Source organism: Silurus meridionalis, chromosome 10, assembly GCF_014805685.1.
Source record: "Silurus meridionalis isolate SWU-2019-XX chromosome 10, ASM1480568v1, whole genome shotgun sequence".
Lineage (NCBI taxonomy): Eukaryota > Metazoa > Chordata > Actinopteri > Siluriformes > Siluridae > Silurus > Silurus meridionalis.
This window is the reverse complement of record NC_060893.1, coordinates 14064785-14082086: the sequence shown is the minus strand read 5'-3', so window position 1 is coordinate 14082086 and position 17302 is coordinate 14064785. Positions and strand designations below refer to the sequence as shown.

The following is a 17302-nucleotide window of genomic DNA, read 5'->3' as shown; positions in this document are numbered from 1 at the left end:
TACATATATACACACACATTATATATGTATATATAGGTTGCTTAAATTCAATTAACATACACATGTATCAGCTTGTTTCATCACTCATAATTATCTGGCTGGATGTTGCCAATAGAAAATACATGAAAGCATCCAGTTATATAAAAATGAACATAAAACATCACATTTATATTCTAAATGTATATATTTCTAAAAAGCAGCTTTGTGACAATGTCTGTTATTAAAAACTATATACAAATAATTTGATCCTAGGAAAGTGCACAAACTGTAACCAAAAACAACCCAGAGACCCTGAAACTGAGGCAGAAAAAAGACCTGCTGTGTCACTTTGATGCTACTTATATATTACAAATTAAGTGTAATTAGAAAGATTTCAGCCAAGCAGAACAAGTTGCATAAAAAACATTAAGGTGGAAAACACATATGATACACTGTTTAGGTAGTGTGGTCAAATGGAAATTTGAGAACTTCACATTAAGGTGCATTAATGAGGTAAAACTGTGCACAAACAGGTGCAGTGCAGGGAGGAATAAGTTTGAGGTGCAGTGCAGGGAGGAATGAGTTTGAGGTGCAGTGCAGTGAAGGGAGGAATGAGTTTGAGGTGCAGTGCAGTGCAGTGCAGTGCAGGAGAGCTGCAGTTCTGCTTCTCTCCTGTTCAGCTTTACGGCGCACTGGAGCTCAGAGGAAGGAGTGGAATTCGTGCACGGTCTCTTCTCTCGCGAGGAAGGACGCCATTACCGAAATCCTACAAAACAACACGAGAATTCAGCGTTCACACGGTAATGTACGCGGACGCGCAGCAGCGGTGGTGTGCTGAGACCGGCGCGCTCGCGCTGACACACGGTTCCGCCGGGTTTTGCAGTGAAACACAGCGCGTGCGCTCGCGGTTTTTTCGCGCTTTTCGTGTGTGTAATGTGGCGGCACAGCTCCGGGCCTTTTTACACCTCGTCTACTCGCCGTCTTTTTCCTTATTGCTGCACACACATGCACACACACTGCTCACACTTAGCGCGCGCCGGCTAGCATGCTAGCTGTGTTTAGCATTAGCTGCTCCGTTAGCATGCGACGTTTGTTATTATTGTGCATAGAAGCTAAGACGACCATGGGAATATGTTTGTAGGAGCGTTTTTGTGCACATCACTGCATTTGGATATGTATACTTCTATTGTTGGAGAAATAAGAGTTGGGGAGTTGCTAGGCTAGTTTGCTACCTGGTAGCTAACACTTGCTATGGAGTGTAAGAGTATTGAAAGCATATTTACTTTTAGCGAGTGTTGAGAGAGAGAGAGAGAGTGTGTGTGTGTGTGTGTGTGTGTGTGTGAGAGAGAGAGAGAGAGAGAGAGAGAGAGAGAGACCAACTAATACCATTGAGCTTGTGTTTTACCTTAGCTAACTAGCTAGCTCTATGATTAGCATTAGCCTCACGCGCGGTTATCACTGACCTTGTGCACTGTTGCGCTGGCTGGTGGTTAATCAAACATTTGCACACAAAAAACCTGCACCTTAATAATAAAATAGCACTTATTATCGTCTAGAGAGGCAAATCAAATAATCCCGGGTATTACATAGGGCACCAACAGTGTCTGTTGTATGAATAGGAGGTTTGGAGGAGAACAGGAGGGTGGAAAGGTCTGTAGTTCAGGGGTTCTCATCCTTCATGAAGCTTCTTTGAGTTAAATAAATTCCACAAAATCTTATAACATCCATGCACAATCTTTGCACAGTATGTTTTATATTACTATATATACATATTACCTACTGCACCTTCTGTACATTATTCACTTTCACCCATGTACATATGGACCCCATACCCTGGTTTATCACACTGCTATTTATTTATTGTAAATAGGCCTCTTTTGCACTTCTGGTTCTATTTTAACTACATTTCATTGGCTCTGTATATTGGCTCTCTCCTTGCACAATGACAATAAAGTTGAATTTAATCTAATATTTTATTAAGGTACATTGTGATTACTTGTAATCCTAGATGTAGACTGGTGTCTGGGTTAAATTTAAATACATTTAGCCCATTGAATTAAGCTGCTTGCTATCCTGGCTCACTTCATTGAAAGCAGATTTTCCTAGAATGTTGGTTGTTATGGTTTTAAGCTTTCACGTTTATAGCTTTTGGGCGAGTCACTTATCCAGACTTTCTCAACAGCGCTCTATATGCTCCATCCAAATCAGGTCCTCATGCTTGTGCAATCAGGTCAGGGTCTGAGAAACTGGAACCATGTTAGAGGGGGATTTGTAGGATGAGTTGGTACAGAAGCAAAAAAGAATGCATGTCTGACTACTGCGGAAATGTATACAATACACGATTCCGTTTTATTAGTTTCACTAGTGTTTACCTGTGATAAATGTGAGCTAGTTTACTATACAACTAACCAACTGCACACCTCAAACAGCCCCATCATCCCAATCTGTGGGTCAAATGGTTGGCACAATGTTGTAAGCACACATTAAGAATTTTTCTCTTATTGCATCAAGCACTCAAACCTGTTCCAGCATGATATTCCCCTGTACACAAAGTGTCATCCATAAAGACAGTAATTGCTGAAGAACTTCAGCAAAGAGCCTAACAAATCCCCACTGAACACTATTAAAAGGAAGTGGGATAATGACTGCACAACAACCCTTCTCATTCAACATCAGTTTCTCACCCCATTAATGCTCTTACACACTATGTTAGGTTTTGGAATGTGCACACAGTCTGTTTCTCAGCTGTCCACATACTTTTGATCATATAGTGTAGCTGTGTTAAAGTTTTATGATAACCGTATGCAATCATTACACTTGTAGATATAACTTATTTAGGGCTGCAACTAACGATTATTTTGGACAATTAATCAGATGATTCCCCACCTCTCTCGAATAACCGGATACATTTTCCCCCACATTTTTTTAATAAGATGTTTTGCTTGTTATAACTATATAAAACCCTTATTCAGGGTATTTATGTATAAAAGTGTACTTAAAATGCAAGAGCAACATATTGATTTTAACTATCTTTAATTCTGACATTTTATAAAGTTTATAGTGGCTGCTTGTTGTGTGCATTGGGGATTTCTCCTTTGAACAAATTCACTCATATCGGGTTGTTTCTGGAAAAAAAAACAGCATTTGAGTATGCAAGGTGAAACAATTTGTGTAAATCAACATTTATATTGCGAATAATAATTGCGAATGGCAAGTTGACAACCATGCTTAAAAAATTATATAAAATATAATAAATCATTAAAAAAAAAAAAAAAACAGTTGTAAAGATATGAGTATGGTATAATCAATGATATATCTAAAATCTATTATTCGTTTTGCATAATAATTAAATGATATATGCATAAATTAAGTATACAAACATTAAAAACAAGCATTTGAATGTAGTAAAGCCGCAGTAAATCACGTTTGAAGAGAGGAAGGAGAAAAGGATTTGTGGCGATTGGCCAGGCAGAGGGACCGAGCTGGGAAGGATGTGCTACAAGTTAGAGCAATAAAGGATGGAGATGGAAATGTGTTGACTAGTGAGGAGAGTGTGTTGAGAAGATGGAGGGAGTATTTTGAGAAGCTGAGGAATGAGGAAAATTAGAGAGAGAGAAGGTTGGATGTTGTGAAGATGAAGCAGGAAATGCATAAGACTGGTAAGGAGGAAGTGAGAGCAGCTATTAAGAGTGGAAAGTTGGTTGGAGGGGATGACCATGTAGAAGCATGGAGATGTTTAGGAGAGACGGCAGTGGAGTTTTTAACAAGATTATTTAACAAGATTTTGGATGTGAGAGGAGTCCGAGGAATGGAGAAGGAGTGTGCTGGTACAGTTTATTTAAGAATAAGGAAGACGATTTGGAGACACGATGAGGGAGACGTGATTGAGATGGTTTGGACATGTGAAGAGGAAGGACATGGGGTATATAGAAAGAGGAATGCTGAGGATGGAGCTGCCAGACAAGGCCAAGAAGGAAGTTTTTGGATGTGGTGAGGGAAGACATGCACAAAGAAGAAGATGTTTTAATTACGTGAGCATCAATTAACATGCTATTGACTATTATACTATTGGTAGCTATCAGGTGGCATTTTTAGTTGAGGAACTGTACTATTCTTTGTTGTGATCATTTGATATATTTTGTTACACTTTTTATCAGTTGTTTTCAGTCATTTATGCATGTTTTGTGGTAAGTAAGACAATGTTAGGGTGAGTGTAATGAGTAAATATTAGGTTATGTGCTGTATGTTTATAACTTCACATACTACAAACCCCCGAAAGCCCCACACTGCAAACGACCTGCATCTGGCCAACAGCCTGAATGAGTATTACAGTCGCCTTTGTAAGACAATGGGACAGCCCTAACATCCCACCTCACACATCACACCCCTCCTCCCCCAACACAAGAACGACACTCTCCATCCTAAAGAAAGATGTTCACAGAGTCTTTAAGATATAGAACTCACACAAAACAGGCAGACAGACTCTGTTTCTCTATCTGCCCTGAAGTACTGGGCTGGTCAGCTTTCCCCAGTGTTCACAGACATCGTCCACACCTCGCTGAAGATATGCCGTGTGCAAGCCTACTTCAAAACCTCCACCATCATCTCTGTTCCAAAAAAGCCCAGGATTACAGGACTCTATGACTACAGATCAGTCGCTTTGGCATCAGTAGTAATGAAGTTCTTTGAGTGCCTTGTGCTGCCCCATATAAAATCACAGAATCACATCAAATCACAGACCCATCAGAGCAAACAGGTCTAACTGCAAAGTTAACATAGCTTTCCAATTTATCCTCCAGCACCTGGACTCCCCAGGAACCTAAGCCAAGGTCCTGTTTGTGAATCTCAGCTCAGCCTTCAACACAATCATCTCTGCTCTGCTACAAGAAAAGCTCTCCCAGCTAAGTGTGCGTGATTCCACCTGCATGTGGATCACAGACTTCCTGTCTGACAGGTGATAGCACATGAAAATGAGAAAGCGTGTCTCTGACTCCCAGACCATCAGTAATAGTTTTAGATAGCTTTTAGACCGTGTTATTTCTTCTTTACTTTTTTCCCCTGTATACCCACAGCTGCACCTCCAGTCAACAGTCTGTACGACTACTCAAGATTGAGGATGACACCACTCTCATAGGGCTCATCTCTAAAAATGATGATTCTGCCTACAGGTGTGATATTATCCATCTGGTGGCCTGATGGTTGTACTTCCTGGAACAACTAAAGAAGTTCTGCTTACCAAAGTCAATGATGGTGCACTTTTACACCTCATAATTGAGTCCATACTCACCTCGTTCATTACCATCTGGTACACTGCTGCAACTGCTAAAGGCAAAGGCAGACTGCAGTGTCATCCAGTTTGCTGAGAAGATGATTATCTGCAATTTTCCACTTCTAACGAAGCTGTTCACTTTTAGGTCCCTGATGCAGGCAACTAAAACTGTTACTGACCCTCTCAACCTGGACACAAACTTTGAGCAGTCCATCAGGACCTGAACCTCACGCTACAAATTTTTGTTTTTTTCACATCTGCAACTGACCTCATTAATAATACTAAGAACCCACCATCATCTTTTATCTGCTTCCAAAATGTGTTCAGTCACTGACTTTATTTATTACTTAATTTAATTTTCCTAATTTTTTATAATTTTTATTTGCATTATATATGTATGTATATATAATCATATATTTTTATAGCACCATCACACAATAACAAAAACCCACGATACTTACCAGTAAAGGTGATTCTTATTCATGTTGGTTTTCAGTCAGTGATGTCAAGAAGCTGGCAGAAGTGGATGGACAAAGAATTGTTGAACCCCACAATAGCACATACTCCCTTTAGTTAAACGTGATGTTTGAACATGACTCTCAAAAACATTTTAAAATGGAAGCGCACACAATCTGCTATCCCTGTTACAGCAATACACATAATAGCCACGTGTAAAGGATATTAATTAAAATAAAATGGCGAAATTAATTCCTAAACATTTGGAGTAAAATAGACGACATAAAACTGGAGGCTGGTTAATTGTATTGGGCATCTGAATGCTGAAGTTATCTGGAGGTATTTGAAAGGATTATTCTGTTGTTCGAGGGTATTTAAAAGTCAAAGCATTGAGTTCACAGTTTAAAGCTTGGACTTCAAAGCTGAACTTGGAACAAAGAAGAAATTGGAGTATACATTTCTGAGATAAAGCATTTGGAGCATCTGAAGACCGGTCCCTAGGGCGTGCAAATGATAATTTCTTACATTGCAGAATAAAGACAGATGAGGGTTATGCATGTTGTGGAGATGTGAAAAACATGCTTTGTTAATAGTTGCTGTTTGTGCTTTTTTTTTTTTTTTACTTCTCAGGCTTGAATGATGTCTGAGCAGGATCTGGTGGAGATTGTCCAGATTGCTGTGGCTGACTTAAACCATGAGGAAAATGATGCAGGTAAAAAATCACTAATGCCTACTATGGTTTTATAGATATTATATACAAAACTTCCTATAACATTTGGCTGGATTTATATGCTCCCTGCAATTTATTTACTATGTTTATTTTCTAGTTATTTTTCAGTTTCAACCATTTTGCCTAATTCCATTTACATTTTATTAGCCCAATAATTTATTGCCTATCTTTCATTAAATATATATATATATATATATATATATATATATATATATAATTTTTTTTTATTATTATTTATTTATATATAGTCTTATTTTAAGATTTTCTTTGGATTGTTAGATTTTTTAATTTGTCAGATAATCGTCTTTGTGATTGGTCTAGGTGTTCTGGAGAACCATGAGGATGCTGATAAGCCTGACCGAAAGCGAGCAAGGATGGAAAACAGTAACCAGGATATTAAAGTAAGATTAGCACTCATTACAAGATAACATAATCCAAAAATAACATCATTTACATTATAATAGATATGAAGCAGATTAATACTGAACTTTAGACATTAAAGATAAAAAAATACTCCTGACAAAACAGGTTAAAGAATTTATTAGCTCTGTGGTGCACCACATGACACTGTACTATATTATGAATTTATAAATCAAGTAAGGTTAAAAAGAAAGAATGACAGTTATCTTTGTGTATTAGCTCAGTATTTTAGTTTTTGAAGTTGTGGGGTTGACCAGCTTTGTCTTATAAGAGACAAAAACCACACACACACACACACACACACACACAGTTTGGCTAGGCATTGCAGTAGAAATTGAAGCATGGTAGTGGAAATTGCATGATCCTCGATTGCTCTGCTGTTTAGAACATCAACAGCATGTTGTATTGTCCATGTGATTCAGAGAATGTTGAGAGCAAACTTTTTGCACCAGTCTGTATGTAATCTAAAGCTAAAAATAAGTTGGGGCATGCAGCATAACATTGATCAAAAGAAGAGTAAATCAGGAAATCAACAACAGAATGTCTCAAACTGAATACATACCACATTTCAGAATGCCCATATTTTACTGACATCAACCTCTTTGAAATTCTGTGATCTGAAGCAGGCTGTTCAAAACTGAAACAGTTTTGTAGAGAGGAATGGGCCACAATGCCTGTGGTTCAGTATTGGTCAGCAGCTACACAATGTGTCTGGCTTAACATTTTCCAATAAATGATTATTCATTTATTTATTTATTTTTACTAATTACTACATTTGAGGCATCACATGCTTTTTCCGTTCATAAAAGTGCTCATTTAAACGACTCGGCAGTGTAAAGTCTTACGCGTGTTCTTTATTAAATCCAACTTTAGTATATTACGACTTCGCAAAGATGAAATCCAGATTAAATTTTACGATCCATTTATGGAGAAATCCAGATCGTTCTAAAGGGTCCATAAACTTTTTTTTTTTATCCTGCAAGTATAAATTCTAGGTAGATCAAAGTTTGATGAAAGAGGAACACAATAGAGTTAATACATAATACTTTGTTGGATGTTTGATCATTGTACCATATGAGTATCTGCCTGTATTTTTGCAGGCAATGTTAATGTCTATCAGCCAGGCTATTTGCCAGAGGTTAGACAACATGGAGGCAAAGCTGCAGGTGCTGGAGGCAACATGTAGGGCCTTGGAGGAGAAGTTTGACACTATGATGGGGAAAAGCCCAGGTGCAATTCAGGTGCCAATGGTGGCCGGATCACCTTTTGGTGCTACACAGACCTGTGACAAAGTTCGCTGGTGAGTAAAGTATAACTATGATCTGTACAACAGAAAAATATTTTATATACCTTTTGAGTTTCATTAACAGCGTTCTGATGGTTGTGTTGTCAGTGTTGTGCCCCAGACCAACGTGGTAATGAGCAGCGAACGAAAACCAGGCCAAGAGGAGCCACTTGCTCGTACCACAGACTCACTGGAGAATCTTCTTAGCAAGTGAGGCATTTGTCCTTCTTGTTATTTTCACATAAATAAAATCTCCACATGTGAACCAATCATTGGAATGTCAATAAGCCAGTCATCATTGTTATTGCCTTTTTTCTACTGCTATTGATTGAGGGCAAATATCTTGCTTCAATTACATAGCGTTAATTAATATAGTTTAACCAAATATTTTGTAGGTTCTGTTTTTATTAGCTCTTAATGAATGTAGTAGGTCATTTCAGCATGCTAATTGTGTCCAAGGCTCTGACACATGATTTTTTGTAATATATTTAGTGAATCAGTAACACCTGAATATTTGGCTGACAGTACGGTGGGCAGAGGGAAACAAAAAACAATCGTCTTAAAGGTGCCAGGGCCAGACGAGAGTCAGGAGGACCAAGACAGTGGATCAGAGGCCAGCGACTCTGTGTCCAATAGTGGCCAGTCTTCATCGCAGAACCCCAACAACGTCACACTCATCACCCTGAACTCAGAAGGTAGGAGGCGGGCTTTAGACGGCTGTGAGAACATGCAGGTTTGTTTGGCATGCTTTTGACCAGGTCTGGCTCATGTATTTTTAGATACTAGATTGGAAGTGAGAAGACTGATCAGCAAAAAAATGTGGTTCAAGTCCTTTTAAATATTAGATGCTGGGTGTGTGTGTGTGTGTGTGTGTGTGTGTGTGTGTGTGTGTGTGTGTGTGTGTGCAGATTACTATCCTTGGTGCTCAGGAAAATCTATAGGATTTTTTTTATTGTTTGACCAAGCTACATAATGTCATCACATGATTTGCTGATAAAACAAAAAAGAAAAGACTGTATTTTCTTTGGTCTTTTGCGGTTAATCAGAGATTTTGTGAAATTGATTAAGGTAAGAATGAATATGGAAGTTTTGTGTGTGTATTTAAATCAGCTTTGGACTGTTTTTGACCGTTAAGGATCTGTTGTACGACTCTTACTTGGGAATGGGCTTCAGTTATAAAAGCTGGTTCTGATTGAACAGCTTCTGCTTTTGCTTTTATTATTTGCTGTCTGGATTGTGGTTTCTGTGAGAGGCTTTGTGCAATTCACAGTCATATCCTATGCATATATCCTGTTACTTGAAGCTGTAAAATTTTTTTTTTTTTTTTATCTTAATTTTTTTTGAGTGTTTGAGTAGCTGCAGGGCAACACGTGGTTCTTAAAGAAAACTTTAAGCTTTCTTCAGCCCACATGTCTTTCTTGTGTTCAGCTTCTGTCATCATCAGTCACGGCTTGGCTCCGTCTGTCAAGTTCCACTGGAACAAACTTCTTAGGACCAACACTATCACACTAACTAGCTTTGACTCGGTTAACAGCACCCGTTGTGTTCTTGCTGTCTCTGTGCTTTTTACTGCTTTGCTGTTTGATACATATTGGACACCCTGATAGTATTATTGTTATGTACTGAATCATTGATAGATAATTGATCTTTCATTTTGGTGTTTTCCAGCATCTTGATGGGAATAATATCAGTGTCTTGGATTTAGGGCCATTGTGTAAAACAAGATGGAGACAGTATTGTTAGAGTGATTCACATCATTCTAATTTACACAGTTTTTTAAAAAAAGCTCCTGCTCTGCATCTAATTGAGTTAAAATAGCATGAACAGTCAAGTCCGTTTTCCCTCCCCCTACTTCCTCTCATGAAGTATACATATTGACCACCAGGGGGCAGTTTTGTATCATGGCCCCATCATTGTGAAACTTGGGAATACCTACTTAAAGATTTTTTGATAATTGGGTTGGGGGTTAGGGGTTACATCTCCCCCAGCCCCCCTCCCCTGGTTAGTCTTATTTCTTTAAAGATATGCACTTGTCTGCTAGTTGGCAGGCAAGTCATAGACATAGAGACTAAATAAACAATTACTACATTTGTGTATTATAAACAGCGAAGCAAATAAACTATCCAACCTAATATAAAACATCGTAGAAAAATAAACAAGATGGTTTAATGCCATGTTTCCCAAGCTCACCCCTCCTCCACATTTTTGCTTGATTACCGATCATGGAGTACCAGTTGTCTGTGTTCTTAATTGCCTGGTTCATGTGGTTTACTGCAGGACTGAACACACTGCTGCTTCTTTCTAGATCTGTCACAGTTTTATACGACTGATTGAAGATGTTTTATTTAAGCAGCTTGCTGTCATTCTGTTTATTCTGCCATTACCCATGGGGATCAATAAAGTCTTTTCTTATTAAACCTCAATTCTGTAGTGTAATCTCTGACTGTAGTTCCAGCTGCAAGGTTTATATGAATGCAATCAGGGCCTGGGACGATCCACTTAATCTGATTAAAAGCCATGAATAATTTTAAATTTTGTGTATTTTGATGTAAAAAATGTTTCCTGGCTTCAGGGCTGTATTAGACAATATTGCGTGCCATCAGCAGCAACATCATTGCAGAAAATTCTGAGGAACGGGGAATTTTTCGAATGTGTGTGTCTGCATATTCAGTAGCTCTGGGGAAAGTTTTAATGGAGATGATTTACACATTATTACTGCTTAATTTCAAATTTTCTTAGCTTATATTCAGTTGTGTAATATAATCCGCTCTTTCATAATATTTAAATATTTATTGGACTGTGTTTTTGTTGCCTACTATTCACATAAACGCTTTATGGACATAATTTAGAAACACCAAGAGATTGTAAAACCATTTTACTGCTATTATGAAAGTTTTGTGGAATCCTGCTTTGTTTGGGGAAAAAAAACTAAAACACTTTGTTTGTCCGAATGAAAAGATTTTCTGATCCATTTTTACACACACTAAAGAGATGTTTTGGCTGGCATATGAAAAACAAATAATTAACATAGGATGATCATGATGGTCTCCTTCTATCGTGTTTGTCTGTGCAGAGGACTACCCTGCAGGAACATGGCTCGGGGATGAAAATAACCCGGAGATGCGTGTGCGCTGTCCTGTCTCTCAAGGCGACATGCTGCACATCAGCAGTAACTGTCGCACACCAGAGAAGATGGCGCTCACGCTGCTGGACTACCTGTTCCACCGCGAGGTGCAGGCCGTCTCTAACCTGTCTGGCCAGGGCAAGCATGGCAAGAAGCAGCTGGACCCACTTATGATCTATGGCGTCCGCTGTGAGTATCACACACACACACACACACACACACACACACACACACACTCGACTAACACATTATGCTTTAGCCTTTTACACACCATCTGATAAGGAGCCAGTTCAAGGGGTTGTGCTTTACTTTATGCTCCATTTTTATCTGTCCAGATCTTTTCACTGGGTTATTTGTGTTGCAATGTTTAAAAATCCTCGATTCTGATTGGCTGAATTGTTTTCTAAAACAGCACAGCCATGATAAGAGTTATATAGTTATAGTGTTATATAGTGTTGACCCTAAATTGATACTCGTACTATAATAACGAATTACATAGACTTACATATTTTCTTTGTTTGGAATTATAATACAACATATTGAATTTGTGCATTTGGGGAGAGAAGCTGTGAGTTCTAAACAAAATCTAAAGGATTACAAAATACAGATCGACTTAAATGTCAATGCAACATTTATTTACACCGGCATTTGCTGTTATAAGATCCTTTTCCTAAGCCATTTTACTCTGGCATGTCTCACAATGTACACACACATGCACACACTTAGCATTCTAACTAAAAAAGCCAAAGCCAAATTCAAAGCTCAGTGTTCCAAGGTTTACATGTGACGTGATCCTTAATGAACCTATTGTGCACTCTGTATCTAAGTTCATACTTTTCCCCATCCGCAAACCAGATTGAAACAACTTAAAGTCAATCTTTATTACATATTTTTGCTCTGATATGGTGCAGACTGAATGCCCAAGGAAATCCAAAGTGGCATTTACAGAGATCATGTGTCACAGTACAAGTTAAGCACTAATGATTTTGATAGAAGGACTGTGATAAATAAAGGAGAGCACAGCCTTCAGCCTTGACCTTTCCAGAAATAAGCTTTACTATAGTATAGTTGTCCCGAGCCTTTTAAACATGATATCAATTAAAAATGGACTTTAAACTAACTGCCAAGTAGACAGCATTTCAGGAATGAATCATTCATTTCTCGACCAGTCAGAATGGACTGTAGGGTAGAAATACCACAACCTAAAGCATAGTTTTCAAACATGGATTATACTGACAGTCTGCTAATGTTTATATTTGCTTTGTATATAAAAGAGAGGAATAGTATGGAATGTGAGGTCTGCTGCGACTGGAGCACCTTTTGTGTGCGCCCACACACACACACACACACATACAGTTCTCAGTGTGGAGAAGTGATAGCTGCTTTGATAGCTCAGCCACACCTAGTCACTTTCATCCCCACCCTTTTGGTTCATTCGACCACCCACACTTCCCGTGCCAGTGTGACCTGCTGAATCTTTGCTTTATTTTCCCAGAAACTAGAACCAGTTTATAGCTACACACATATTGTTAGTACAATGATTGGGTTATCTTTTCTTGTCATGCTCTGGGTGTGAAGCTGTCACAATGAATTGCACAGTGTTATCGTATCTGAAGGAAAAAATATTTACACTTGAATGTTTTAAATAATGTAGTCTACTCTCACAGAATCTAAAAACCTATAAAGAGGCATGTGCTTGTTAACTGTGCTTTTGACTCTTTAACGCTTGAACAGTAATGGAGAGAAATAAGTGAATAAAGAATCATTAATGGTACTCTTTGTTTTTACATATTATTTATTTATTATATTAAATATTAAAATCTTCTGCCTGTGACATTACATTTGATCGATAGCCAATATTTGACATCATTTATAGAACAGAACAGTAATTCAAATTTAATTTCAAGTTGATTTTGTTAGACCTACGCTGTACTGATTACTAAATTATTGAACATTTGATTGAATTTTTGGGCCAAACTGTAAATCATTTTTGTCCTGTGTAGGTCATCTTTTCCACAAATTTGGCATCACCGAATCAGACTGGTACCGTATCAAACAGAGCATTGACTCCAAGTGTCGCACAGCATGGAGACGGAAACAGCGCGGCCAGAGCCTGGCGGTTAAGAGCTTCTCCCGCAGAGTACCGGCTGCCCGCACTGGCTCAGGTAACACTGCCATGCTCTACCCAGGCAGTATGGGCATTGAGGCAGTATTTAATGTCTTGTTTGATAGTTTCTGTTTGTGAGACTTAGCTGCTCTGTGCTCTTGAGAGAACCTCGCTTCAAACTCAGAATGTGTGAGTTGGGAGGGTTTTCAAAAACAGATGGTTTTAATCCCAGCATAATGCTTCCTGTCCAATTTCTTCCTCTATGAGATCTGTGGGCTACCACTTCTGACCTGCTGGCACACACCCAAATATCCTGTATGAGCCCACCAGAGTGGTGTGTATGTAAAAACATACACACACACATCCTGCAGAGTTCGCTTTCTTCACCTCATTAGACTTTTGGTGATGATGCAGGAGATAGTGATATAGTGAGGGTTAAGTGCTCATTATAGAAAAGCTCCTTCACAGATCTAGATATTATATATAGAGATTATATGTCTACAAAAAAATATTTGAGTGGACCCTGTTCAAATTTTTTTGTCACTTTATATAAGTCTTTATAAACGGACCCTTGTGTATTTAATGCAAGAATATGTGTTGTTCTCTTAAGTCCAGATATGTTAAGCTGAAAAATTCAAATAGGGTCTACTTTCATTTTTATATCACTGTATATGTGTATTCACATGTATATGTAAAGCCATCTGGGGTATGGAAGATTTTTACATAGACTTAAAAAAAAAATGTAAGAAATGCAAATTTCAATAAGTAAGCAAAGCATTTTAAAATAAATATTTGAATAAGAATAAATCCCAACTCTAAATTTTGTGATATAATAGTTATGCAGTTCATATAATAGCTATAATAGCTACCTTATATATATATATATATATATATATATATATATATATATATATATATATATATATATATATATATATCAGTAGAGGAATGCTGAGGATGGAGCCACCAGGAAGGAGGAAAAGTGGAAGGCCAAGGAGGAGGTTTATGGATATGGTGAGGGAAGACATGCAGGTAGTTGGTGTGAAAGAGGCAGATGTAGATTACAAGGGGGTATGGAGACGGATGATCCGCTGTGGCGACCCCTAATAGGATCAGCCGAAAGAAGAAAAAGAGTAGATACCTCATTATTTTTTTTTTATTGTCAAATTTTGTATCTCTACGTCTATGGTGAACACTGACCATTCTGCAGCCGTTTGTGCAAAAACAGAATCACATTTGTTAATTTGTAGTTTCTATGAAAGTGCTACTTGTGGTTGCAGCTGGACAGCAGCATGTATCGCCCAGCCTAGGTGTGGCTGCTGTTGACCACTGTGATGATAGTGAGTGTTTAGGCTATGGGGCTTCGTTTACTTTTAACTGCAGGGGTACAAGTGTGTTTGGATTGCTCACAGGCGCGTCCTTGTTGTGTTTTCAGTGGTGGTTTATGCTGTATAAACATGTGTAGCTTGGACATTACACAAGTGTTTCAGGAGTGTGTGATGGGGTTTTCACATGTGAGAAAGCACATGTATACCTTTATGTGTGTATATATGTATGTATGTATACCTTTGCTCAAGTCTTAATGTATTTCTTAGCCTTCAGCTCATGTATAAGTATGAGAGATTGTGTTTATAGTGATTTATTATTTACCATGTCTTATCTGTGCTGTCTTTCCTGTGTATCATTAGTAATATGTAGTCTAAATCGTTCTGTCTTTTCCCTTCTTGCTATTCAAAAACAGTCAGTTGACATAGACTGTGCACTTTTGTACTATTATACTATCCACTATTTTAAGGAATGTAAATATGTAATGTGTGTGTGTGTGCGTGCAGAGGGGGTCTCGGTAACAGAAACGGCATCTTTGGAGAGCTCCACACAGGCCCTCCAGTACGCACTGGCTGGTGCAGGCCAACAGGTCCAGATCCACCGCATAGGAGAAGACGGACAAGTACAAGTAGTGAGTATACACATGCACAGAACAGTTCCTCTCCTGAGTATTCGAAACGGTCTAAACATTCCTGCACTGCTTTTCTTCCCCAGTATCTAATAGATGAGCACATGCTAATCTCCCCAGGAGAGTGTATGAGGCCCTGCGCTGTATACACGTGTGCATTAGTGTTTAATAAAGCTGAGCTTTGAAAGTAAAAAGCTTCCTGTGTTCCTCTCAAGAGGTTTTCAGTGATCTGTGAACTTTACAGCTGCATTTGGCCACTTCCTTTTATATCAGGTTGCACCTGTTCCCCCATTATGATGTTATGTTAGTAAGATTTTAATAGTAATCCAGTTAAAAGAATATTTCAGAATGTGATAAAAATAGATCCTTATTGCATGTAATTTTTGCTGTTCCTGCTATTTGGCTTTTTCAGATTTTTCTCCCTGTGTCTCTTTCTTCCCAAATTTGTATCTTTTTATACCCTTCTCCAACTCAGTGCCATGACAATTTTTATCTGTTGGTTTTATAGCTGTGATTTTGTTCATTCTTCTGAATGGCTTTGCTGCCTGGAGGGTGTCAAAAAAAACCTGCTTATAATATTTGCAAGTGGCTAGGCCAAGTGCTGACTGTTTTCATCATTAGACACTTTCAAGAGAAAACAGTGAATTATTTTAACTAAAGCAGGTCAAGAGGGATGTGTGAGGCAAAACCCATCAACTGGTGCTGGTAGAAAAAGACATTAAGCTCTAAATCATATATTTACACGAAAAAAGAGAAAGAGAGAGCGAAAGAGAGGGAATGAGCAGCCAGGACCTACCGTTTAGTAGTTATTAGGCTCTTGACATTACACAGAAGCTTAGTGGCAGCAGCTGAGGCTGAAATTTACAAGGGCGGTTAATGCACTAGAGGAAATGTAAAGCACACGCACTGGCAGGACACGGCCTCTAAAGGCTGCTATGCAAGTGCTGGCTTTAATGTGCACAAGAGAACCAAGCAAGGCCTCAATTTTATTTCTCAGAACAGCTGCTAGGTCACACACACGTGAACACACACACAAACTTGTTCTTTTCCCCCCCCCACTTAGATTCCACAGGGACACCTCCATATAGCTCAGGTGCCACAGGGTGAGCAGGTGCAGATCACACAGGACAGTGAGGTAAGCGCCTCTGCTTCTAGATAGAATTATACTTTTTCTGTCATAATCTCTCTATCTCTCTCTCTCTCTGTGTAATAATGTGGTTTGTGTAGATGTTTCTTATTCCAGATTTTAGCACACCCATTGAAGTTGACCCTCAGCCAGTTTTTTCCTTAAATCTTGGTCAGACAGACTTTTTAAAGAGGGTGTTGTGAAACATAATCACTTTTTTCCCTTAACTCAAGCATTTACCAAACACAATCATGACAGGTTCAGTAACCAGTAAATAAAACTGTTATGATCTCAGACACCTGAAGCTTATTAACACGCAATCATGAATTGGAGCGGTTGTGCAATGTAAGCGTCATTCCTTGAGACTAACGATCGCTCAGAGAGAATTATTGTCTCCTTCAATGCAATTCAGTGCCTTTTAGTTCCAGAGGTTTTGGAATCATTGGGGTATGAATTGTATAAGCAGTAATGCATGTGAATTACATAATATCCATCTGGAAACAAATGGCGCAACAGCAATCACATGTTAAGCCTCAAGGAGCCAGTTGTATATAAATGAATTAAGATTTTATCTGAGAAAAAGGAATAAAGGTAATAGAGTGGTTTCCTGTGGGTTTGAGGGCCCCGTTTGGCCCGATGCATCACAGTCAAGGGCTTTCCCACTTTTACTATCTACTTCCATCATAGTCAGTGTGTTACTTCTGGGGGTTTTTTCCAGCTTCCTGACTTTCTTTATTTATCTCAATTATTCCAGTGTTCCTCTAATTTGTTGTCTTTATGTATAATATATCTGCTCTTTCTCTTTACACTCAGTTTCAAGTTTTAAGTCACACCCTCACTTGCTAAATCTAT

At 38.5% G+C, this 17302-nt stretch overlaps 1 protein-coding gene across 4 annotated transcripts in view; it reads left to right on the top strand.

Annotated features, from left to right (window-relative positions):
- The first annotated feature begins 625 nt into the window (after positions 1-625).
- Positions 626-17302, top strand: part of LOC124392548 (BTG3 associated nuclear protein) — a 50541-nt gene continuing 33864 nt past the window's right edge. For 2 of the 4 annotated variants that reach the window (XM_046859686.1, XM_046859689.1), the window contains exons 1-10: positions 626-779; positions 6335-6416; positions 6756-6835; positions 7955-8154; positions 8248-8349; positions 8632-8834; positions 11213-11452; positions 13267-13428; positions 15203-15327; positions 16388-16459. In XM_046859686.1, coding sequence (XP_046715642.1) covers positions 6341-6416; positions 6756-6835; positions 7955-8154; positions 8248-8349; positions 8632-8834; positions 11213-11452; positions 13267-13428; positions 15203-15327; positions 16388-16459 — 1260 coding nt within the window. In that variant the 5' untranslated portion in view covers positions 626-779; positions 6335-6340. Of the gene's footprint in view, positions 780-3543; positions 4011-6334; positions 6417-6755; positions 6836-7954; positions 8155-8247; positions 8350-8631; positions 8835-11212; positions 11453-13266; positions 13429-15202; positions 15328-16387; positions 16460-17302 lie in introns of those variants that run through there. The other 2 variants (XM_046859688.1, XM_046859687.1) reach the window with 2 other exon arrangements.